Genomic DNA, 26,560 nt, shown 5'->3' on the forward strand with positions numbered 1-26,560 from the left:
ACAAGTTGTTGGCTTTTGAAAAGCAAGGACTTTCCGTTCCCTGAAAATAAGCAATTCAGCTGTGAATAGCTATTGAAAGTGGAAATTATTTAACTTTGTGATAAGCTAAAACTAGTATTGCAAAAAAAGGGCTTCACTTAAAGATTCTGAATGTACTTTCACAGTGTGTGTTCACAGTGTGTGTGCATTTTTTGTTCATTTAAAGAGTTTAATATAAATGATTCCTTTTATGGTTCCCTTAAGGTTTTAGCATTAGTATTCATTCGCAAGCTCATGGATTTATGTTTCACCAAAAGAGAGCTTAGCTGGCTTGATGATCTTATGCCAGAAAGTAAAAAGAAGAAAGAAGATGACAAAAAGAAAAAAGAGAAAGCAGTAAGTGTGAAAACAATCAAACTAGCATGTTGTAAATTACTAGAAAATACTCAATGAGACTTAAAAGAATTTTAAGTGGTGTGAGCATATAACCTTATATACCAAATACATGTTTTGAAATTCTGTACTAATGAGACTTAATGCTAGAGGAACTATTACTGGCAATTAAGTTAAGGAAAAGTCACTGTTTCAATGATGCTAATTATGAACTATGACTCTTATTTGTGATTAAAATTAGCAAGCAAAGTGGAAAGAAGCAGGATTTAGCACAAAATGTTATTTTCTTTGTCTTTCATCAGGTTAGAAGGAGAGAAAAGGAAGAGGGAGAGAAAAGCAGTGGAGTAGGGATCTTTGCTTAAATTAATCACAAAACTGTTCATCGTATCAGGGACGTTTTGCTTGTGTGCGTTTGCAGAGCTGTGGTTAAAACCAGCTGCCAGTTACCAATAATACAGTAATATAGCTTGTATAACTTCTCCATAAAAGTCTTACCTAACTGTACTAGCTGAATTCGTTACAAAACTTGTAACGCCCTCCTTCCCTACTTCCCCACCCCCCCACCTGGATAAAACACTTCTAAGAATAAAGGTCTTAAACTATATCTCCTGCATTCAGCTCCGGTACCTACAGGGAAACACCCCTCCCCCCTATGGAAATTAACTGTCAGCATGAGATACTTCTTTGATTTCTGCTGCATAAGTAATTTTATAGACTTTTTACTTGGAATTTACAGGAAGCAGAGCGAATGCTTCAGACAGGTGATAATGAAAGTGTGCACCTTGCATATGGAGAAGCAAATCTGGATTTTCCTGTAAAAACCCTAAAATACAGGTATAGTAAAACATTGGTCTTTTAAGAGTTTTTGTATCGTGTGCTGTAATTTGCTTTATATTAAGTTGGTTGTGTATGAATTGAATTAATTTTTTTCCCCAAGCTTGTGACTCAGCAATGATTAGGAAGTATATCTCATGGTGCTATAGTAGCATTTTTATGTTGCATTGTTCTTTAAAACTACATCTTAATTATAAATTTACATGACCATCTTGAACAGATCAGATGACTCAATTTCGACCAGCTGTACTCAAGGTGAAGAAGCTTCCTTGGTCAGTTTTTGTGGAATACTTGTGTGTTACTTTGCATGAAATACTGAGTATTAAGCAACTAATAGCATCAGTTGAGCCATGTGTTTACCAGCCACTTGGCTTTTTCAGAAAAAGTCTAAGTGTGGAGTCCTTTGATGGTTTATTTAAGTGAGGGCTAAAGTCTATAATTTCTATGATATATATATATATAAGAAAAACCCAAACATTTTCGGGCAGCCATTTTTTCTTTAGCAGGTCATTTTCTGAAAGTAAATGTGAGGACAGAGTTAACTGTCCTCTTCCAGAAAAGGAAGTGCTGGAATTTCTCTGACAGAAAGTTCCTTCAGCACTTGGAAGGTGTTTTGTCTCAGTATGTATCTCCCTTACTGGCAATGTATTCAGCTTGGTTGTCAGGTATTCTACAACTGTTCAACACACCCGGAAGATGTGACAGATAAATAGCTTGCCAGCTTTTTTTGCCTCTCTTAATACGTTCCTAGGTTAAAAATTGGCTTTCCTATGGATCTAGGGTAGTGTCAGGTCTACCCTGATCTGAGTTGGGAACAGGCAGATTTTAGACAGGTATTCCTGCTGAGTGCTATTGTCTATCCTAAGAGCAGGATTAATCAGACTTCAGCAACTCAAATGAAAATGCTAAATGCTAAAGCTTTTTTAAAAAACATTCGAGTTGCTAGTTGCTCTCACAGTAGAACTATGATTTCATCAACTGTGTGCATGTGTGTTTACTATATATTTCACTGTTTTGCATCTTGTGGGGATTCCTGAGGAAAAACAGCTTTGAAAGATTTCTATGCAATTGGAAGAACTCCTACAGATACCCTGGGGTAGATTCTGAAGCTTAAGTATGGAACAGAACAGAAAACATGTTTACAGACAACAGCTAAGTCTGCTGTACATATGAATCTGTAGAGGGCAAAGGAGGAAATAGGTTTTGAAAGCTTACCATCTGTGAGGGTGAATTTACCTTTTGCAGGACTTAGGGGGATGGTGGCAAAAAAACTTTGAAAAATGTCTAGTAAAGTTTTGCAGGAAAAAAATAAACTTGAAGTCTGTCTAGATATTGGGACTTCTACATTTTTACTAATTTTAAATCTCAACTGAGTTACGAATGTCAAAATTTTATTAACATCTGCTCTTTTGTCCTTGATTATTTCCTGGAAACAAAATAATTCTGATTTATGAAAGCCTTAGCAGAACAGTGTGATTAATTTCATTACTTTTGAGCATGCAGAATCATTTTCTGAAGTTACAGGTAGTTTAGGAATGAGATATCTCTCAAATATTCTCAATGCCTTAGTGGTATCTACGTGGAAAACTGTTTTAAGATGCTATGTGATTAAGGCAGTGTTAGTGAGGTTAGATTTTCAAGTTTTTGTTGAAATATGTTTTTAAGAGAGGAACTCAACTTGTGGCTGTGTAAATATTGAAAGAAGGCACAACTGATGTGAATGATGAGTGACAATAAGTATAATGCTGTTGCAAGGTATTGTATACTAACCAGAAAGTACGTTTGTTCTTTAGTGTTGATCCCTCAATTGTAAACATATCAGATGAAATGGCCAAAACTGCACAGTGGAAGGCTCTTGCCATGAGTACCGAGAATGCCAAAGTAACCAGAGCTAACCTGAGGTAGCTATAATTACTCACGCATTTTCTAACTATGACCTTGTGTTTAGCAGCTAATAACTGTACTTGTATTTCTTGAAATGTATCTCGAAAAAATGAGGATATGTGGTTTGTAAATCTGCATTGACTTTTTACTTTCAAGGAACTTGATTTTGAACTTTTTGGTTTTTTCCATACTCTGAAGTTAAACAATTTCTAAAAGAAATTCCATTTATTTTATTAAGTGTATTATTACAAATTTAAACTTGCTCTTTATTTGCGTAATACAATTGTATGCTACTCTGATGGGTTTCTAAAAGCTTTACTAGAGTGTATATGAGCACAAGAATTGTTTGATCCTGAACATTACAAATATCAGTGGGAATAAAAGGTAAGTCCAACACTTTCAGTGTTGCTTTATGCTGCCCTAGGATCTGCTCCCTGTTTCTGTGGATTGGTTGGTTTGGTTTTCCCCAGCTCATTTTTAATCTCTAATAATTAAACCTGGCTCAAATATTATCTTCACTGGATATTAAATATACTTGAATGAGGTATGGGACAGATTAGGAGCCGTTGGTGCTATGAATGTTTCCTGTAAGCTGACATGCATCTTCTGTCATGGCCAGGAGCCTCTTTCTCAGTGAGCACCCCATCCAACAAGCAAGTCTGTGTGCAGTAAATCATTCTGCTATTCTGTCCTAGTTTCTTCCCTTTCTGGCTGAATCTATCAAGGGGAACAACCCAAATCCTGAATATTTATATGGAATATCCCAACTTCCAGAAAGGCTTGTAATTTGTAGGGACTGGTATCTGTGGACTGTTCCATCACAATGCATCTATTGCTTTGTAGTTTTTATGTAGGAAAGAGGTGAGAACGAGCCTGACTGACTTGGAAAACTAAGCTTATGCAATGCTGCTGTCTGTACATGCATCTTCTTTCGTTTGGTCCCTTCCAGCCAAATCTGTCAAAAAAAGACAGGTTTCAGAGTTACAAAATTGTTGAGTTTTGCATAAAATTACATCTTGGTAGAAGAGTTAGTGGTGAGGTAGTGTTCATAGATAATTGTCCAAGCTATTGGGTATTGTTGAGCTTGCATCATGGAAACAGCAGTAGAGACTGTCCACTTAGCACTTGTATACCATCTGTTTATTCAGCATCTGCATTGCTGCAAACTAGGCATGGAAATACCCTTTGTTTTGCCTCAGTGGTAGGTCAGCTAAGGGTGAAGAAGGAGGCGAGGAGAGAACTTGGAGGTATTGTAGTAGGAAAAGCTGAAGAGACTCATTAGTGTAGGCACCATTTTCAGTGAATCTTCAGGCTGTATTGTTTAAACACTTTAAAATATTTAAATACCTGTTTTGAATAAACATTTTAAAAACATTTTTAAAAACTTGAGTACCACACAAGCTGAACTGTCAGGAAGATAGATAATAGAGGCATTAGATAGGTAACAGAGTATGTGTGTCAGTATATCCTCATATTTTGGCTTTTTTCTTTCATGCTAAGTTCTTAGAAACCTCTTACAGAATTTGTGGATGCTTCTAGTACGTTACCTGATAGTCATTGGGCGTATAAGGCTTGAAGAGATACAGACCTGTATTTCTCTTTCCAGAAGAACTGAAATTTTTGGATTTGATTTTCAGGCAGTTAGAAGTTAGTACAATTCCATCTTGTGCCTTCCTGAGTAGGTTAAGTTAGTATAGAATTATATGCAGCACTACTAAATTAGGCTTCTGACCAGTTTGCAGCTTTTTGATCTACTTAGGTCATATTCAGTAGTCCATCTATTTTTTTTTTTATATTTTGCTATAAGACATTTCCCTTTGATTCCATAACATGCCCCGCTTTAGATTAGAATGGTAGAAATTGCATCTTGGAAGAGACTTGCTAAAACTACAAACTGAAAATAAAAAACGCTGGTGCCAGAAACTAGCTCTTTCAAGAGGCAATCTGATACTGCATGAATCTGGAAAATGTTAGAAGGCAGGACTTCCTTGAGCCTTAACTCAATTGGTTGCTGTTTTGAGGTATTTGCTACCCTTTCTTGTTTGGTGGGTGCTGGAGAGATTTAGAGATGTCACTGCTGCTCAGTCAAAAGTAATTCCCAGTAAATTTTTCATCTCAGTTCTGTTAAGGTTTTTTTTTTGTAACAGTCCTCATCTGGTAGTACGGACAGATGTTTCGTCCTGTGGTAAAAATGGTTCTGTAGGCACTGCTATGTTCAGATTTATAGGTTTAAAATAGGGCGCAGTAGGAAGTAAGCACTGTCTTTTAGAATTCCAGATGACATGTTGTGTGGGTTGACATTGTTTCTTAAAAATCTTATCTTTTTTTAAAAATTATTTTTTTACATTTTTTGTCTTTCCTGAACTGATCCAGGTTGCTTTTTCTTTCTCCCTCCACTGTCTTTCATATTTTATAGAGTCTGTGGAGTCCAGGCACACATAAATTTTCTAAGGAATCCCAGAATTTTTCTCTTTGCATGAATTTCTAATACATCTTTTTCCTTAAAGAGCAACTCTACAGAGGTGTAATCTCTTCTAAAATTCATGCAACTCCACAGAGGTGTAATCTCTTCTAAAATTCATGCCTAGAGAATCCTCCCTCTTATGCTGTTCCAATTTCTCTTCTACTGTCCTGTAACTACCTCGGGACGTTCCTTTATGGGTTTGGATAAGCCACTGTTCAGTGGCTGTGTCCTTAAGAGTGTCAGTTGTTCAGGTGACAGCCAGCCTGTTGTCTTCAGGATCTTCCACTTGAATGGACGCTTACACAAATTTCTAGCTGTCCTCTACTGTTGTTACAAGTGTGGTTCCCCATTTTGAAAAGACTGAAATGTTTTCCCAGTCTTGTATTATGAACAAAATTCATTCCCTGCCCAATAATTAAGCAGTATTAACTATATTGCTTGTTATGGGGTTTTTTTGAGTATTTTTAACTATGCAGTTTTGTGGGTTGGTGGTGTTGGTGTCCTGTCCCATTGTCCACCCCTCCCCCCGCCAATGGAATCAATAAAAGCAGTGGGACTGGAAGTGGTGTTTATACACGGGATCTTGGCGTTTTCTCTCTTTAAGCTTGTACTGTTCCTGTGAATTGTATTTAGCAATTACTAGAATGAAATAGAAATGCATCATCATAAAAGTATCCTTACTTTCAATACTCATTTCAATACTTTCAATATTCATTAAGTATAAAATATTTGAAAGTTAACCTTTGCTAAAGTGAACCAAACCTTACATTTTCCTCTTTGCTTTCAAACAGCCCTGAAAAACCAGAAAGTGTGAAAATAAATGTGGAAGATTCACCTGTTGTGAAATACGTGGATGCTGAAACATCTTTATAGAACTGAACCAAGGGGAATTGTGTGTAATTGTGTGTGTATATATATCACTGTAGGATATTATACCATGGAAGTGTGATTTCCAGTTTAAGGAGCAACATGTATTTAATTCTGCCATTGTTTAGGGCACTGTAGATATGCTTGCATAAGGAGAAGATTTTCCTACAAATAAGATGAGTGGTAATCACACTTCAGCTATTTATTTTATTGGAAATTTTATTTTCATTTTTAAATAGGAAGATTGTAATGAATGCATATTATTTTCAATAATCAATATGTGCATAAAAGTTAAATCAGTTTTTGCTGATGATTACTGGTCCACATTGCTTAAAATTTTGCAATACCTCTGTTTATAATGTGCGCTGCAGAAGTTTGTTTTCCATGCAGGCAATTACTGCTTGTTTTTGCAGGGTATACCTTTTTTGTGATTTCATAGAACAAATGTTAATGTGCTGTTGATAAGAACTACTGTGTTTTATGTCTCCACTACATGCTAGTGTTCTCTGGATTCTGTCTCTCCTATTTTACAGAAGTGGCCTAGAGCCCTAAGTCAGGTTAGCTAATTGTTAAAATATAAATACCATGTTCTGCTACTTTTTTTTTTGTTTTGTTTTTTTTTTAATTCACTCTTGATTTTTCATTATTGTCCAGTAGCAGTATGAGTGCAGTAATTGCAGTTACAGTCCCAAGTCAGTATTTGCCATTCTGGACACTCCATGTTTACACAATATAAATTGGATTTACAGACAGCAATTTGGTCTATAGAAGTTATGCATACTTACCACACTAGGACTCTTGAACTCTTTTGTTCCTGTTTTTACTTAGTTTTTTCCATCAACTTTCACAGTCTGATTTATTCGGCTGTAAGACTGAAACTTTAGACTATTTCATGTCCTCATCATCTATAATTTTTGCTTAATTAATTTTTAAATTTACTATGTATTTGATGAAATTAGCAGTAGTTTAATTCTGTAATAGGTTTATGATCAGTATTATTTTATGGATTACAGATTGCTTGTAGTATTTGTGTGTACAGTTCTGATCCTCTCCATTGTAAAGGGCATATATGATAGCACACCAACTTATTTTTAAACATTTTATTTATTTTAATTAGTATAAATTTATATCATGTAAGATTAATTGAAAAAGTAAATATTCATTTATTAAAGTAAATGGGATTTTTGGGGGGCTCGCAGGTAAAGATGCAGTCAGTGCATTTATTGTATTTACATTTTCAAGTTCTAGTGTTTAGCATCACAATATTTGAAATAATGAGAATTTTATGTATAAATGAAAATCTTGATCACTTACCTGCACAATTTCCATTATTAATTTTTTTTGCCTTACGCAGTAGTTTTTTGGCTTTAGTTTCTGAAATGATCTCTTTACATTCTGAATTGCCACTAGCCCTTTCTGGATGTTTTACAGTGGCTTTAGTTAGAATCTGTGCTCATTTAAAAATAGAAGATGCTGTTTGCTTGATTCTGCTTTTGGCAAAGTTAGGAGTATTACCATGGACCACTTGATAAAATTCTCAACAACTGCAAAGATGCTGATTCTGGAGGAGGGCAAAGTTTATCTGAAAATACCACTTGAGGTAGAATTTTGGTGTTCTTCAGCCAAGCGTCACTTGGAGAGAAGATAATTGTATATTACAAAAATAAAGCAATCAGTAGGAATAAATAGAATCATTTAAAAATAGCATTTAGGTTACATGGACTGTTAACCCTTCCCTTTAAACATAAATTAAGTAATGTCGCGCCCCCCCCCCCCCCCATCCCCCCCCCCCCCCCCCCTTTTTTTTTCCTTTTTTTTTTTTTTTTTTTTTTTCTTCTTTTGGCTGAATTCTGAGAAGACAGTTTAAGTAAATCATAGTGTACAACAATACAAGTAATGGTATCCAAACTTTCATAACAAAGGCTCAGGTCAGTGGCAAAGCAAATGAGGTCTGCATTACCCATTTGACCTATACCATGTAATGACCTGTATAGTTGTTCCTTTATTCTTAGATAATAGTGTAGCTTGTGCCTTAGTTTGAGTATGTGCTCTTTCAGAAGATACCCATGTTTTCCCTCAAGTCAAACTGAGATACAATGAAACTATAGCAGATGGTTTCCCAAAACTTTCTGCATTATTTAAAAAAAAAAAAAACAAAAACAAAACAAAAAACCAAAAAATACAACCAACAAAAAAAACCCCCGAACACATTTGCATGTCAGTTGTTGACTACTGAGTAACTCTTGCTGAATCAAAGAGGGAAGATACTTTTGGCAGTTTATGTAGCATGTTCCACAACACATTACTTTTTGTACTAGTCCTCCCACTAGGATTTTACACGTCATGTTTGCGGTCCTGCAACAATTTCCAAAGACACCCAAAATTACTGTAAGCCTCTTAGATTTTTAACCCTTTAATGCCTCAAATCAGGGTTTGCTGGTATCTGGCTTCTACTTCAGAAGGGTTAAGTTTTGGTCAATATTACCAGAAATGGATATTTTTCTAGTAAAGTTGAAAGGAAACAAAACCAAAGCCCCACAAGTCTAATCATAGTATTTATTTAATTTTAATTGTGTAGATATTTTAGTCGGTGCCAGAAATACCATGACTTGCAAAGCAGTTTACAGTGACCTTTAGTTACAGTGTTCTTGGTCAGTAGCATGTAATGCTTGCACTTTTTTTCCCATACGAATAGGAGATCTGGTATTAAGTGCATAAAACCCCATTGATAATCTATGGTTAAGTGAGTCACTGCTCATTTTATACCTTTTCTGCTTTAAAATCACACGTAGTATTAAAGTAAAATGCTAAGGATGTAGTTTACTGTATGTAGATACACATTTTGCCTTAATGGATGCAAAAGAGCAGTGATAATTGCTGTGCACTGATTTTTTTAATTTTTTTTTTTTTTTATATAGGGGTTAAGCCCTGTAAAAACTACGCCAATGTATTTCCGTTCCAACAGTTAGAGGAAAATAAACAGCCCTGCACTTTTTTTAGATGCCTTGGTTTCCCGGTGTGGAGCTTAGTGCTACTGTGTATCTGGCTGCAGAGCCACCTCAGGAAGTCCCTCTTTTTTTCCTCTCTCCCCCTTCCCTTCCTCTCTCCCCCTTCCCTTCCTCTCTCCCCCTTCCCTTCCTCTCTCCCCCTTCCCTTCCTCTCTCCCCCTTCCCTTCCTCTCTCCCCCTTCCCTTCCTCTCTCCCCCTTCCCTTCCTCTCTCCCCCTTCCCTTCCTCTCTCCCCCTTCCCTTCCTCTCTCCCCCTTCCCTTCCTCTCTCCCCCTTCCCTTCCTCTCTCCCCCTTCCCTATTTATTTATAAATATGAATGTTTACATAAAGTGTAGGTCTTTAATTTTGACCACTCCATTTAAATTATCGTCTAAAATATTTCACTTAAAATGCATTCTCTTATTTAAATTATATTCTACAAAACTCAGTCTTTTCATATGTATTACAATGACACGCATTCTGTTTACATATGCCCAAGTTAATTATACTTTCTTCCTAGATCAGTTTTGCAGCTATAACATAATATCTTACATGATTATTCAGTGAAACGTTCGCAATTGCCAAGTGTGTCATCATAAAACCTGTTAGGGTATAATTTGGTGCCCTAGTGGGGTTTTTTAACCAAATGTCTCGGCCATTTTTTCTACATTTAATGAATGTTCTCCCGTAAGTTACCATTTGCTTCACCTGCATCTCTGTCCTTCTGTGGTAGCTTCCTAATTTGTGCCCTTTGCAAAGGCAGGTTCACCGGGCTGTAAAATGTATCTGTAACAAATATAGGTGTCGTGTCGTGGAGCCTACGCCATTTTAAAGGGTTGTCTTGTACATATGTTCTGTAAATCGTAAGATAAGAGAGTTCATGATTTTCAGTTCACAAATGTAGTCTGTTAGACGAGCACCACAATGATTTTAGTTTTCTTTTTGCTTTATATGATTAGTAATGTTTTAATTACTCATCTAGGTCAAATTAATTACCAAGTGCAGTACAAATGTGTGTGAAATAACTTTGTTTATACCAAGAGTTATTTATTTTACGGCAAATTTTAAGACTAGAGGCACACAGCTTTGAGTCAGCATAAAAGTAGTGCTATAAATAAAGCAAATTGCTTAGTAATTTTAAGTCAGATTTTATTTTGTAACATTTTTAGTGACAACTTACAGGACTTCGTAGTTGGCGTTGAGCTTAATCTAAAGACTCTTTCATACTGAATTTAGTATCTGTTGGCATTTATTTGGAATAATGAATCAGTTTGAAAATCAGTACTTTTCTAAATGATTTTATTGGCGAGACACATCACTTATAACATTTTTCTTTCTATCATTGCTGATACTCCTGTGCAACGGTGTCTTCCAGGGTTCAGCATCTGTAGCTGAATTTGATTTTAATACTGATTGTTTGAAATGTGATTACATACTGTACGGTTCGAATTTTTTATGACTGCTTTTCTAATTACGATGATGTTTTCTTACTTTATAACAAAATCCAAAGCAAACGAAAACATTACTCCAAATGCAGAATCAATGTTTGGTTTATACAGAAAACACAACTCTCAGACTTGTCTTTAATGTGAAAGATCCAGCCTTTTGTTGTTTTAATTACTGCTAGAATAAACTTATCTTTTGTAATGTTTCAGAAAGTTGGTAAAAGCAATAAAACCTACAGAACTCTTATTATTAAGGCTTTCCCCGTGGTTGGGGCGGGCGGGCGGGCGGGCTGGCGTCCCCGTGACCGTGGCAACGGCCACCGGCGGCGGCCTGCCGCTAGGGTGCCGGGGCGCTGCGGAAGACGGCGGCTTGCGATTGGCCGGCGAGCCCGGCTCTTTTCGAAGAAGGTGGGACGCGATTGGCCGGGGCGTGGGGTTCCGTTGCCGGCGGACGGAGCGTCGCCGTGGCCGGACGCGGTGGCGGAGGCGGGCGCGCGCCGCGACGTGAGTGGGAGAAGGCGGCGGGAGGGGGGCACGCGGGGCGCCAGCCGCCCCAACGGAAACCGCCCGGCGGGCGCCGCTCCCTTAGAGGGGCCGCGGGGCGGGCGGGAGGGAGGGAAGGGAGCGCCCACAGCGGCGGTTGGCCCGCTCCCCGAGGCCGGCCTCTGGGAAGGGCTCGCAGCGCCCCGCTGCCCTCCGTGGCAGATCACCGCGGGGCGGGGGGGGGGGGGGGGAGCGAGGGAGGCAACAACACGAGGCTGCTGCCTTCTCGTGGCGTCACGGTTGAGTTGCCGGTTGATCGCATAGTCCAGCCGCGGTGTGATTAAGTCGTGGAGAGGTAGAGGTTTCAAAGCTGGCGTTGAAAAAGCCCAAAGGTAATGTTAGCGTTTAGGAATGTATGTAAACATGCATCTCTTGGTGCAAACGCTTAAAAAAAAAAAAAATTTAAAAAAATCAAGCACCGAGGCAGGCCTGCTGCTTAGTCGTGAATACAATGTGGAAACTCCAGGGCATCCATCTGTGCGCTTCTAAATGAAGCCCCGTTCGTGCGGTATGCCACCTGCCCACTTGAGAGTGCATCTTAGCCCTCAATCTCACCTAACAAACTAGGAGTAATACCCCTAAAATAAGGGTTACTTTGTCCCCATTCGTCTTCCCCAGCCCCGCACCTTTACCAGCTCTGAGCCTTCAGAAGGCATTAAACAATCTCTCGTGATTCCCAGAGGCTCTAAGTCGTAGCGGTACAATTCCTTAGAAAGGTCTACCTGGTGGCAATGGCAGAGAGGATGAAATTCACAGAGCTGTCTATTACTCCTGAATTGATACAAGCTGGTCGCTAGACCTCAGAAATCCTCTTTTTTCTTTTCCTACATCTGTGAACTGCAGGTTAACAGCATGGATTCAGGCAGGCTCTACAGATAAAAGTTATGGTCTGGCAATCAGCCCAGAGACTTGCATTGCATGGGTCCAGGAATCTGAGAATAGGCCTGGCCTTTTATGGCTCTACTGGAACGGGTGGTGCAGAGGGAAAACAAAAAAACCCCACCCCAAAACGCAGCAGTGGCTTGAATATTTTGATTTGTTAGGAAAACAGGAACCTTATGTTGGATCCTAGTTAATCTTTAGAGAACCCTCAAGCTATTAAACAAAATAAAATTTGAGGTAAATATATGCGTGTGCAAGTTTTCGTGTATAGCAAACATGCAGATTTCCACATTGATTCAGTCAATAAAATGTGTGAGAAATATTCTTCAAACATTGTCTGTATGGGTTCATCAGTAGAATTTCCTAGACACGGGTTGTCACCAGTGGTGACCCATCCTTCTGACGGCCGTGCTCTCTGAGAACAAGAGTGGAAGTGATCCAGGGTTGCCTTTGGTTTTATCAGACTGGAGAAGGAAAAGTACCTTTGGGGAACTTTTCATCATCTTTGATGCTTCCTTTGCCATCATTTTGACCATATTTGAAATGTATTTCTATTTTGACTAATATATTGATAATTGCTCTTTTAAGGAATGAATTTTCACCTGACCTCACACCCGGCTTACAGCATTAGATACATTCCAATCTAGCAATAGCATCAAAAATCTTACTAAAGCCAAGATATAACTACTGCTTCTTTATCCACCTGAAGCCAGTTAACCTTCTGCATGTAATTAAATAGTGGAACTCAGCCACTGGAGTGATTAAGGAAGTAATTCAAGGGTAAATCAGGGAATTAGCTGGCTTTCAAACGATCCATATCCAGTAGTTATTGCTAATAAAGTTTATAAAGAATGTAAGACATCTTGTTTAAGAGAGTTTCTAACCATTACACTGTAGTTTGTGGTAGTAGATTTATCCTCCAACATGTCTTTGTGTTGCTGTATATTTTGGGGTTTGTTTTCACTTTCTGAAGCTTTATGAGCTTGTGTCATCTGAGACAGATACTAGACTGGGCCACAGATCAAGTCTGGGGTGGTAATTCCTTTGTCTCCCATTTCTCATCATGTGAATTCTTTCATTCCTGACAGGGTTCTTGGAGCATTTCTTGTCCTATCCTGCATGCCAGCACTATCAGAATGCATCTCTCTTCCAGTGTAATTGAATTAACATAACTGATTAAATGTAATTATCCCCAGTTAAAATGAATTAGTTAATACTGCTCTCATTTCATTGTTTTAAATGGAATTGAATAAGACTGTATGCTGTGAAGACATTTTCCTTTTAATGTGTTCCTGTTCTTTTAAGGAGTTGTCTGATCTCAATCTTTTTCTGGCACAACCTAAGTGAAATGTGAGTGTTGTTTGGTTTCTTATACATTACTCATGGCTGGCTTAATAGCTGGGGGATAGTTATGAGGATAGTTAATAGCCTGGCTCCATGGAAATTTCTGCTGGCACAAGTAAAGAAGGAACACAGGGGTGGGAACTTACTCAGTGATTTCAGGAAAGTCAAATAACTGTGAGAATAAGTAAGGAAATATTTCATGTCCGTTTTCTCTCAGGTTTATGGCCAATACAAGGAAAACGGGGTTGTTTCCTTTTGTCTACCTGGCACTCAGGGTGTGGTCCTAATACACCTACCTGATTTAATGACTGGCTACTGATGAAAGGGTCTTCTGCTCTTCTCCCTCTATTTAGAGCTGTGTATTCCTGCACCCTGCCTTGTCAGCAGAAATACTCATCAGGCCGCTGTAACAATGAGCTAAATTGGTAGACAATGAACTATACATAACGAGGCATATTGTTTTCTGCCTGTTTAGCTCTCTAAACTGGCTCAGGTTTGGGTCAGATCAGCTGAAGAAGTGGAGGTGAGTGGCTGAGGTTGGGAAGGGAAAGGGAAGGGGAAATGATGCGCCATTTCCACCAGCAGCTGGCTGTTAATTAATTGGTTTATCTCTGTAGTAAAGCTGAAGCGTACAATAAGCTGCATGGATAAATGCTCCTTTCTGCATATTGTCCCGGCCCTTGTACAGCAGAAGTGCTTGGGGACAGGCACAAGGTGTCGCGGTTTCAGCCCGGCCGGTAACAAAGGACCGCGCAGCCGCTCGCTCACTCCTCCGCCCCCCGCCGGTGGGATGGGGAGGAAACCGGGGTTAAAGTAGGAGAGGTTATTTGTAACCTGAATCAGGTTTCCCAGTCCAGTGAGCTGTGCACCTATGGCGGTGCTGTGCTGACAGACCAAAGAAGTCGTGCGGGGTCAATTTCTGGCCAGGGCTGGCCTCTTTTTGTTGAAGTGCTTGCTGACTTGTGCTGGCTTAGTGGCCTCTAGGAAATAGAGAGGTAACCTTAGGAGGAGTCCTCAGCGCTGGGCGAGGGCTGCATCGTTGGGTGAGCTGCATCCCTTCATTCTCAGAAAGCAGTGAAGGGAATTTGGCTTGATGTTTGTCAGGTTCAGTTCTATACAGGGGCATTTGGATCTGTAATGGCAGTGAACCTTTAAAATATTAGTGAGCAGTTACTCTGTTTCATCTTTACTAAGGTATTGCAAACAGCAAAAGCGTTGGACTGGCAGCCCTAAAGCAAGGTTGGTCTACAGTTGTAAGATTTTGCAAATAATCACAAAGACCTAAGAATTTTGGATGAAATCCTAGCCATACTGGGAATCTTGTTGTTTATGGTTTAGAGGTTTAACCCAATGATTACTTTTTTTAAATGGGATGCTGAAAATTTTAAGATTTAACTGTATTTACACATGGACAAGTTGTTTTGTGTGTGGTTTTGTTTGGCAATTCTTTAATTGGTTGAAATCTGTTCTTTGTATGCACATACTCATGAGCAAGTTAGTAATTTGTGAGTTTCACAGTATTTCTTACTGTGCAAACGTGAGGTGATGATTGCATTGTGTCATGCCTCAGTAACATGCCTGATGGATTGGGCTATTGGGGAGAAGATACAAAATAATATCACTAAAACAATACAAGGAATTTCTTACTCATGAGGATTCTTAAACATGCTTAGCAATGTACATGGCTTCTCTTAACCTTTACTGCTTTTGAAGCGAAAGAAATAAATTAATTGAACTAACTTCATTGTGTTTAATCTGAATTCAGGAATTTTGTCTGCTGACTGGTAGAACAAATCCTGTTTATATTCATTCCCTGGTGGTAACTGGTACAACAGAAGTATTCTGAGGGTTTTTTTTAATAACCGTGCTGAGTGGATGTGTGGAGGAGAGAGGAGGAATTTCTTGGGGATCCAGATCAATCATTCTCTGTGGGAGAACTGGTGGAAGGATAAAGCCTTGTTCAAAAGAACAGAAATGGATGAACTGGGCTTACAGGCCACTTACCAGAGTGAGTTAATACAGAGCATGAGTTCATAGTGTCAACAGCTGCGTTTTGGGTAGTTCTGTGTCTGATGCGAGTATGTGTAATTGGGAAAATAACTCTGATTTTCAGTTGGGAAGCAGCAACTTCTGGTAGCTTGCAATGCTTTTGATTCCTGCCAGGTTTTCTTCTTTGCCTCTATGAGTAAGAGGAATAAAAATCAACAGCAGAGGAGTTCTACACTGCACAAAGAGAAAAGGAAGCTATCATATTTCAAATGGAAAATCCTATTAAAGAGACACCAAGGGGAACATCCAAATGGTCCATGTTTAGTGAATAGTGAAATGGGTTGAAAGGATTAGACAGTGGTGGTATATCCTTGTTTTTTAAATTGGAGGTGCTCTACCAATATGCTGCAGCTGTATGCAGTTCTCTGGGATAATTCTTCAGCCCCAGCCTGCTCCTGACCATCATTTTTTCACTCAGAGCAGGATCTGCATCAATATAGTTGCTTTTGTGGCAGCAAGAGATTCCTCTTGACTATCCTCTTTCTATGTCTTTCTGTCTCTTTCTAGGGCTTTATAAGATTTTCAGTGAACAAATGGATATCATGCAAGCAACAAACTGTGGGCTTTTGTGGGAAGTCAGACCTACAGACTGAATGTTTGTCTGCAGTGGATCTAATATGTGGTAATGGCCCTAATAAGGCCAGGCCATACAGCTCTGCTCATCTGTGGAACTAAGCTGTGTGTCCCACTGCAAGAAAAGCTGGGTACTATTGGTATAAGGCATTCAGCTGAAATTCAGAAGACCAAGATTCCAAACTACTGAAAATTTCTGTGGTTCTTTGGTAGACCACATGACGTATGCATCTCATTTATTTGTCAGATACCTCCTTTTTTTACCCTTCATCTGTCTTGTTTATTTAGATGGTAAAGCTATTATATTCTTTGTTGTCTGGACAGCAGCTTGTATGATTCAACCGTGATGTCAGCCTGTAAGCACTGCTGCAACGTAAATAGCCAATTCACAGTGAGAAATAATGGTAATAAGATGCAAGAAGAGGAAAAATCCTAGTAAAAAATATGTGCAATAGCAAGACAGCCAGTATTATCTACCCATGTGTTGGGAAACCGAGGTTGCTGTATGTTAGGTTAATTACTTTCTTGTTCATATCTGGAATTCTAAAGGATAATCTCATATAATGCCCAAGGGTTCATGTTGAGAAAATGGTAAGGTTGTTTTTTTTTCTTAAAGTTATATCAGTTGGTTCTGTAAGTAAATATGTATTCCTTTTGCTTCAATGATAAAATTCTATCTTTCTACTTGATTTTTAAGGAAATGAGTTTTTAGCCATGTGATGATAATAGTGATACACAATGCCTGATCAGGACAAAAAGTTGAAGAGCACAGAAAGAGCAACAGACAAAAAACCTCATGGGATCTCTATGAGGTATAGTATTTGACGTCTTTCTTTGAACTTCAGCAGGACCCATGTGGAATTTGCACTAGCTGCCAAAGCAGAATGCTTTAATTTGAAATGCAGTATAAACATGACAACTGTTACTCTGGTCACAAAGTTTATTTACACCTTTGTTGATCTGAGGCCTTCTGGAGAAGCTATAAATTCTTCTGTATGCAAAATGGGGACACTAGGCAACACTAGAAAACTTTATTTTCTGTCATTAGCATTGTTGCTTGTTGACCTTCTTTACTCCGACAGAAGTACTTTTATATAACTATTAACACATATATTTATGCTATTGTGTTTTATCCTAGGGATTATTCTGATCTTAAAAGACTTCAGTCTCTCTTAAATGTTCAGTCAAGGAACCAACAGGTATTTTTCAATAACTATTATTAAACATGCTGTAGAATTATATAATTCTAAGTAATGGAGATTATGGTTTGTGGCAGATGCTTAGGATATTGTGTTCCATTATGATTAAACACACGAGCAAAATCTTGTGTAGAGGATGTCTTTTTTTTTTTTTTTTTTTTTTTTCTTTTGGCAACATTAGAGCTTTTCCATGGGACAAATCCCATTTAGAAAGGGTGAAAGAATGAAACTAACCCACTTCCCATCCTACTCTGCCATAATTTTTATTTTAACAGGAAAAAAATTGCTTTGTTTTGTATCTTGAGCACATCTTATCCAGCTATTTTTGCATGTAGTTAAGTAGCCCAACAGATCTGTTTTCTTCTATGCCCTCCCACAGTGTCATGGGACGGTAGGCTTAGAGATGTACTAGTTACAATATGATGAAGAGTGGTAAAGAATATAAAATAAGATCAGTGTTTTAACCATAAACAGTTTGTCTTTGGAGAATAACACTTCAGCTAAAAATCTTCAGGGCATAAATATCAATGCATGAAACTTAGAGGATGCAGTAAAATCTCCTTCACCTCAGCTCTCTTACTGAAGCTTTTATTTGCCATTTGAAGCAAAGAAAACCAACATATGATGATGGGTCTGAGTCCTTGGAATGCCAGAACATTTTCTCCCTTTCTATTCTGTAAAAAGATATGACAAAATGACTTAGGGATTCATCCATATGAGATAGGAGTTATGCACTCCCTTCCTGGATAGAGGCATGGAATTGCTTCTGAGCAGAAAGCTGAAAGATCCAAGTTCTACAACCTGAAAAGAATATGAAGGCTGTGCAGTTGTAGAAGTGGGACGGATAAGGAGCATAGGTAATGAGAGTGCAGGTTCTGTTGACCTTTACTATTACAAATTTTAAGACACTCTTCTTCACGTATTTTCCAGCCTTGCTATGCATCAGTTTTCTACCATGTCAGTTTTGTATTGCGTGGAGGGTGTGTGTGTGTGTTTTATAATGGCAAGTTAAAGGTCCAAAGTTCAAGTCAGAACTTGAGAAAAGATACTTTTGCTTGATAACATTCTTATAAAACTTAAAATGCAATGTTTGCCTCATGAATACTATCCCTTTCCTCCTTAGCTTCCAGCTATACATTTTGAAAGTGGTCAAACCAGTGTGACAAGAGCTTGGCAAAATGTCAAAAGCAATGAACGAAAACCCCATGGTCAATGGCAAGAATCAACAGAAGCTGTTGAGCTTGAAAACTTTAGGTAAAAAAAAAAAAAAAGCTACTATGACGACACTGTGTTGTATCTCTGAACCTCTTTATGTATCTACAGCTTGTTGAGGTGTTGAAGGCATTTATATTTGTGCTTATGTCTGTTACTTGTACTTTCATGTTAACCCACTATTCGAGATATGAATTATATATTTTTAACTTTCTAAACCTAACTGTGAATGTTCCTGCCCTTTTTCAGACATATGCTCCCACTCACCAGAGTGTACTGTTGAGAGCTAATACAGTAAATTTAAACAATGTAATGGTTTCTTTATTTGGAAAGCTTATGTTATATCATTATAATAGTCCCAAATTATGCATGAGATGGACTGTTCTTCCATACTGTTAATGTCTGGAAAGCTGAAATTTTATTATTCCGTAGTAACTGCTGATATGACGTTTCTTAATTTTTCTTGCTGATGTTAACTTTTGGCAAGCAAGATAATTAGCAATTCAGCATTTTTCTTTTTTTTTTTTTCCCCCCTCATTAGTGTGACCTACAAGAATGAGAGAAATTTCAGCAAACATCCCAAACATAAGCTGTTTCAAGAGATCTTTACAGCTTTAGTTAAGAACAGACTTACCTGCAGGTCAGTATATTGAATATATTCATATCCAAGAAGGAGGGTCACTCTTGCCTTAAGCAAAGAACCAAGATGCATGGGTAATATTTAATATTGTTTCAACAATATATACGGCATATATATGTTTCAACAATAGACCTCTGTGTGGAAGCTGCCAGCTTCTCATCTCTGCATAATCTCAGTTTTAAACAATCACTTCTGTATTGGTTTTGAAGACCGAATGCTCGGGTTAGTGGGACTGAAGAAAGGAGGATGGGGTATATGACAAAACTTGGATGACCAAAATTCTAACAGCCACTATGTTTCCTTGATCATTTATCCATGTCTGGTACCTGTAATCTATGGTTTGTTTTTCTAATTTAATTTTTCTTTTACTGATTCTATTTGTATTTTATGGATGGCTGCCTATATATGGAAAGGTCAGTGGCTTTCATAAAATTCAGATGAGTTTATGCTACTGTTCATATTTATTTGCATTTTTGTGTACAACAGGATTAGAAAGGGAAAACCCTTTCTTATGCTACTCTTATCTGAGTGAGGAAAACGTGTAAGACCTTAAAAAAAAAAAAGTGGCAGCAGAGAAAGATATTTTCTGAGAAAAAGAATGCGTTTTTCAGGATTTCTTCTACTATACACCACTGCAGTGTGTTGTATTTTTCCTTTTTAAAGCCCAAGTACATTTTCTAAAAAAATCTTAAGTGGTACAGAAGCTTAAAGAAGGAATCCTAGAGCATTTAAAGGTGTTAATGTATAACTGCTAGAATTTACAGAAGAACCTAAAAATCACATGGTTTGCTTAGACCCTTTTTCAGAACTAACTAGGGAAGTAGGGATCTCATCTTTGATTATCTAAATAGCAGTGAGTTTAAGACAGATCATTTACGTGATTTGTAAACCTGGTACCTCTTTTTTGCAAGTGAACTTTATCATCTCAGTATCCACCAGTGGGATGTCAGTGGCCCAGCTTCATTTGCCAAAAATCTAAGAATAACTTACATTGTGTCTTTCCAAGTTCTGTTTATATATTGTGGCATACCTAGCTCATATTCTGTTTTTTGTTTTCTTTGGTACTTGTTGTTGATGATATAGCAAAACCAGCCTCTTGTATTAAAAATGAAAGCACCCAGGTAAGGTTAATGAAATCACATATTAGTAGGTATGTAAAACCCATAAGGTAAGTGCAGTTACAAAGGTGATTTAGTTGCCTTTTGTAAACATCTTATTATGGCTGTGATGATATTCTCTCTTTGGAACTAGTGCCATTGCATTGTATCAGAGCCTTAGAAACTCTCACCTTGGTTTGCATTAGGTACTTTTGCTGGCATAACTGTGTTGGTTGGGGTGCAAGAAAAAATCATACCCACTTATTGGCATCACTGTGTCAGCAGAAGTCCTGGTTGGAGGTAGTTTTGTTGACAAGAAAGCTGTGATCAGGTTAGTGTAAGTAGTTTGGATAAGGTGTATAACTAAGCAGGCAGAAAAAATCCTGCTGGCATATGCTGGATATATGCTAGGGTATCTAGTAATGTGTATTTTAAATGTAACTGTAGTAGAAGAGGCTCTTAACCAGCCTCAGAGAATTACTGTCCGTGCTTGGAAATGCGACAGATGCATTGCTCCGTTAAGCAACTGACTTCTGTCAAGAGTCAAAGCTTGCTGAAAGAAGAACTTTGTAGAACCACCATGGTAATGGTCTTCAGGCCACAGAAAAATCTGACCTATAAATGTTGCCTACAGGTAGATGGTTGCTGTTTTCTTTCCATGAAAGTTTTGTGCTGTTCTGAAGTGGCCAGTTATGGAATCATAATGAAAAATAGTATTACTTTGGGCAGAATATTGACATAGAAGGGCTGAGATTTTGTTAGCATCTATTTGTAAAATATTTATTTTTATAAAAATATTTTTAGCTATGGGCATCATTCCCAGCTGCAAATGATAAAAAGGGAAGACAACTGCCAAGTCCTGTAGACTTCTTCCATTCCTCAGAAATTTGCCCAGATACTACAGATTCTGTCCTCTCAGTTAAAACAAAACCAAAAAAACCCACTGCAATGATGTAAAATTTTACATTTATTTTAAATAGGGAAATGTGTATATATACCTTCAACAGATAATGGAAATAGCCATTCTGTTACTGGTATTTTATGCAGGATTACTGCCGCTGGATGCTTTGTGCAAATCTGAGTTGTGTTTCTGCCAAGTCTTGTGCTGGGAAATTGTATGGAGAAATATAAAAGAGGAAGTTCTATTTGGAAGTATAATCCTATATCAAGAACTTTTACACTAAATAACACATTATTCCAAGGACTAATAGTATTAGCGTTTTTAAAACCCAGGATAGATTATGATAATTCAAAAAATTATTTCGAATCTAGCTATTTTTACTTCTGTAACACCCATATTTTTACACAAGTGTATTTGGTTCACCAAAATTTGGTAAGTGGTTTCTCAGTGATTTGCCCCTTTTGGACCTTAATCCAAACACTTAAAGTAAGTTTATATCAAAGCATGATCAGTTTGTCATTAGAGATAAGCATGCACTTTCCTGCATCAGTTCAATGGTAATGAGTGATGGCTGGCAATGTTCATATAATGAAATAAATTTATTTAATGCTGTTACTATGCTTGAATATAAATGGTATTAAAAGTTCTGTAGTTTAGTATGTTGTACAGTACAGCTGTTGTAGGTCACTAATCTTCTAGTTGATTGATTCCCGAATCAAAGTGTTTTATTTAAGTGTTTTAACACTTTTAAAATTGTACTAGGTTTATGTTTTTACGTGTATTTCTTTTACAGAGAGTGGGCTAATCAAGCTCCTTCCATCCATTTTCTTAGAGTATTAATCTGCCTGAGATTATTAATAAGGGATCCATGCTATCAGGTCAGTATGTCAAAATACTGTTTCTTGCTTAGGTAGGAGGATGCATATAAGCATCATGAATATGAGTTGTGTTGGTGCATGTGTATAAAGACATGCATTCTTATGGATGCATACTTATTATATGTATGTACCTAAATTTCTATATATGAAGATGTGACATGCAAACAGATTCCAGGAGTGAATTTGCACTGTTACTGCACAACTTGCTCAATTTCTGATATTCTTTATGTAGCATCTGTTGTTGCTAACCCTAACAAAGAACCTGTAAATCTCGTAACAGATGGCTTGGTCATTGCTCTGAGCCCTAGACTCCATACTTGACTTTACCATATAGATATGTAAAATTCCCATAATGTAATAAGTGAAGAAAACTGAAAGCTGCCTATTCCTCCTAGTAGCCTAATGCTCTGAACTACAAACAACTAGCTTTTAATTTTATTCTGGCTATTATAGTTGTATTCATAGGACTAAGCCTCAGACATTTGTTAAGATATTCATTTTCGTGTATTTCTTTTCTATGTGTTCCAAAGCTTATACTGTTTTTCCAGTTTTAGAACTTTTAAAATTTCACTTCTGTGTTTTTGTTTATCTACTTGTTATAAGTAATTCTGAACTCTGAAGGTGCTAAGCATCTCCAGAATCCATTGACTTCGACCACTGGAGTTAAGGTTTCTCAATATTCATAACAAACAGAGCATTTGTATTCTAGTGTTCTCTCATTCTTGTGTTTTCTGTATTTTGACTCAAATTTTTTTAAATTTTTTATTTTCTTTTAGGAAATGCTCCACAGCTTGGGTGGGATTGAAAATCTAGCTCAGGTAGAATTCCTCATGGTACCTTTATCCATTATGTTGCATGTCAGTTTATTATGATTAGAATGAAATACACTATAAAAAGCAGTGTGCGCATATTCTTGGTTTATGGAAAGAAGCAAGTCTATTCCTCTGTTTGCACATAAGCAGTTGGTGTGGTTTTTTTCACTAGTATACAAGGCAACTGTCCTTATAATCTAGCAGCATTAACCCAGGACTTTTAGTTAGGAGGCTTCACAAATGCCTCCTGAAATGGGAGGAGGAGTGGAAAAGTCAGCACAATTGGTTCAGTCAGAAGAAAATGTAGACCTTTGAAAGAAGATGAGTAAAGCCACCTCGAACAGTAGCAAACGACTTTTCAAAGGTAAAAGCATAGCAATAGAATGTTGAAAAGGTTTAGATTTGGGGACTACAGTACTTTTGCATTACAAAACATTATTGAGAAGTCGCTGCTGTATTGTTATTCCTGTGTTAATACTGCTTTACTCCTGTGGTTTTAATACTTGTTCATCAGTGCCAATTTAGCAGTGAGATATGACATATCCTGAATATCCGTGAAATTGTTGAGAGTTTTATTTCTAGAAAAAGAAAATTTTGTAACAAATGTATCTTTCTAGAATGCAGTCATCATTAATATTTATGGAGCTACCTGTATTTCAAAGAGCCAATAGCATGCTCTGAGCTCTTTGGTAGGACAATCACCTGCTTGAAACGTCCTTAAAGTTGCAGGAGTTCAAGATTATTAGTTTCTAATGGAAATGGTTCCCACAGGAACTGCTTGCTGTTTTCCAATGTCGCATGTCACTAATGCTTAGCCATACTTTTTGAGGAGCTTGCACAGCACAAAGTGCAATGGCTTACTGAGACGTTGGCAACGTCTGCCAAGTGGAGTCCTCAGTGGCAGGAATCCAAATTGTATAATTGATAATCATTTTTACTATGCATGTGTTGCCGGCACAGAGAATTTTAAAAGTCATGAGATGCAATTTTTATGATTTCTGGGAACTTAATCTTTTGTGTCCTTTGCAGTGAGATAAAATCAAGTGTTAAATGGGTTTCCAGCACTCTGAAATGCAGTTTGAAAAAAGTTATAGCTGAGACTATAAAAAATCCCTCAGAAATTTGGAGGGTGGCAGTAATTTCAAGGTGAAAATTGTGCATCCATATCTTCTTGCCAAATCACAAGTCTGAAATCCTCCATGAGACTGTTTTATACAGCATTAAAAACATTTTTTTATTTTGGGGGGCAGTTTCAGATAAAAAACTGTTCTCATTTTAAAGTGTTTTGGGCTGTTATAGTAGAAAAAAACTAATAAAATTATTATTACCAATATTAGTTTGCACAGTAGTGTCCTCCTCGTGTGAGTTTTCTTTCTAAATTATGTGCTGCTACTGTAGTTCTAGCCTCTCTTGTACCATCTGCTTGAACCTGCTGTAGTTTCTGTATACAGTATTCTGGAAATATCAAAGTGCAGCCATCTGTAAGACCAATATATAAGTGATGCCGAGAATCATATCTTGATTTTGTGTACTAACAAACATTACATCCTTGTGATAATTCTAATTTTCTGGAAAATTATGTTTGGCCAGGAAGTTATTAGGTTTATTAAAAAAGATTGACCACCATTTCCCACCAGTTGGCTATGTCCAAAAAAAAAAAAAGAAACATCCCCCTCCCCCCTGCAGTTGTGTAGGTTTTGTAGAGTCTGAGCCCATCATCTGTATGGACTGAAGATCCACCTGGCTGTTCCAAACAGTGGCCAATAGTAGATGCTGAGGTAAAAGTTTGAGAGCAGAAACATGAAACGATAATTCCCCCCAAAACTCTTATCAACCTCTAGCAACTTGCAAAGAAGGGAATTTTGGCCCAAGAAGTCGGGTCGTTGTATTTGATAGTCTTCAGTAGGTTTTCCTCTTGCTGAGTTTTACACTTGCTTTTTGAATTCTTCCACTTCAAAGATCTCTTCTGTTCCCTGGCAGGTTTTACAGCAAAACTGCGGGATGTTGCAGGCTTGCCTTTTTCGTGAAATGGATGCACCACCTACAGGCTATTTCTGCGCATAACATTCTAGGTTTATGAATTCTTAAAACTTTATTTTTAATGGTATCCTTTATTTTTTCCCCCCTAATTGTAGTATATGGAAACAGTAGCAAATGGCTATCTTGATTATGGAGAAAGGCAGCATAACGTAGACAAGTTGGTCAACATGACATGTAAGTATTATAGCTGGTAACATAAATTATAAGAGCACTTACAACTTTTTGTGTGAAGCTTAAAATGTTTAAAATACTTGAGATGGTCATTAAGTAAGATATTACTAGATTCATTGTAGGCATCATCACACAAGTAAAAACTGAAATTGCTGTGGAAAAGCACATCTTGTTTTTGTACAGCAGTAATATTTCCTTAACAAATCAGTACCTCTATGCACTGAAATAACAGAGTAAAATGAGCTAGTCATGGTTCAAAGAACTTATCCAGTGTTTTACATTATTATCTGATTAGTAAAATGAAAAATACTAAGCGATAAAGCTTCAATTGATGTGACTTTTTGTTCCATAGATATTTTCCAGAAGCTTGCTGCTGTTAAGGATCAAAGAGAATGGGTTATAGCAAGTGGAGCACATAAAGTAAGTACTTTATAAAATTGCTAATTATAACCAATTAGCTACTTAACTGAATGACTTATGCTTTTCAGATTTGATCTAGGTGGGAGTAAATTCCTTACCTTGTCAAGCTTGTAAAGTAAGATAATCTCATTTCTGTGTTTTGCAGATGTATTAGTAGTATTATAAAAATTATTTCTTCTATGTAAGTTAATTGGCCTGATGCATAGTTAGTAGTTGTTTGAGATAAATAGGTCTTAAATGTTTGGACTATACTCATTCATATAAAAATTAGTGGTCATGTTTACACTGTCCTGAGATATATGTTACTATGATATAAATTTTTTTATATAATTTTTTAATATAAATGTATTTTTTATATAAATTTCTACTATGATTTTTCACTTATAACGTATTCTGTGTCTAAATGGAACAGTGACAACCTAGGCATTGCTTGCTAATGCTCTAGCATCAGTCCAAGGATCTATACTTAACCACTTCTGATTTGTGGCCAAACTGAGAAACAGTAGAAATCAAGATCAGTATAACTAGTGCTTTGTGATTCTATTATGCTGCAGTAAAACATTGGCAGAAAGTATCAGACAACATATTTTTAGAGAATCTCGACCAATATGAAGTTTACTTTGGTATAAATCTTTAACAGAATATATGCAGGGCCTGAAATTACATACTGCATTGTTTAAATAGAAACTTAAAGTTAACTTGCTGCTTCAGGAGGCTTTGATTTAGAGTTCTGAAGTGTTTTATACAGGAACAGATTTTTTACACTGGTATATTAAGTTGGACAGATGCTTTAGCAGTTAAGAGAGATGCTAATTGCAGTTTGAGAAGAAACATCCTTGCTTGTCCTAAGACTGGGTGTATTCTAAGACTTTAAGTGTATATTTAAGTGTACTTTAAATGTAGTTAAGACTTTTAGTGTATTGTTTAAGGATTTGGTATCTTAAT

General features: G+C 37.3%; 2 protein-coding genes across 8 annotated transcripts in view; both read left to right on the forward strand.

Annotated features, from left to right (window-relative positions):
• Positions 1-8,187, forward strand: part of SLC4A7 (solute carrier family 4 member 7) — a 96,256-nt gene extending 88,069 nt beyond the window's left edge. For 6 of the 7 annotated variants that reach the window (XM_049798652.1, XM_049798647.1, XM_049798651.1 and 3 more), the window contains 4 exons: positions 244-375; positions 1,109-1,206; positions 3,000-3,107; positions 6,346-8,187. In XM_049798652.1, the coding sequence (XP_049654609.1) occupies positions 244-375; positions 1,109-1,206; positions 3,000-3,107; positions 6,346-6,427 (420 nt within the window). In that variant the 3' untranslated portion in view covers positions 6,428-8,187. Of the gene's footprint in view, positions 1-243; positions 376-1,108; positions 1,207-1,426; positions 1,698-2,999; positions 3,108-6,345 lie in introns of those variants that run through there. The other variant, XM_049798650.1, reaches the window with a different exon arrangement.
• Positions 8,188-11,306: 3,119 nt separating this feature from the next.
• Positions 11,307-26,560, forward strand: part of NEK10 (NIMA related kinase 10) — a 116,827-nt gene continuing 101,573 nt past the window's right edge. The window contains exons 1-9 of the mRNA XM_049798682.1: positions 11,307-11,358; positions 16,943-17,057; positions 17,384-17,444; positions 18,568-18,698; positions 19,198-19,296; positions 22,088-22,172; positions 22,949-22,990; positions 25,120-25,198; positions 25,548-25,615. Coding sequence (XP_049654639.1) covers positions 16,984-17,057; positions 17,384-17,444; positions 18,568-18,698; positions 19,198-19,296; positions 22,088-22,172; positions 22,949-22,990; positions 25,120-25,198; positions 25,548-25,615 — 639 coding nt within the window. The 5' untranslated portion in view covers positions 11,307-11,358; positions 16,943-16,983. The remainder of the gene's footprint in view (positions 11,359-16,942; positions 17,058-17,383; positions 17,445-18,567; positions 18,699-19,197; positions 19,297-22,087; positions 22,173-22,948; positions 22,991-25,119; positions 25,199-25,547; positions 25,616-26,560) is intronic.

Source organism: Accipiter gentilis, chromosome 4, assembly GCF_929443795.1.
Source record: "Accipiter gentilis chromosome 4, bAccGen1.1, whole genome shotgun sequence".
Classification (NCBI taxonomy): domain Eukaryota; kingdom Metazoa; phylum Chordata; class Aves; order Accipitriformes; family Accipitridae; genus Astur; species Astur gentilis.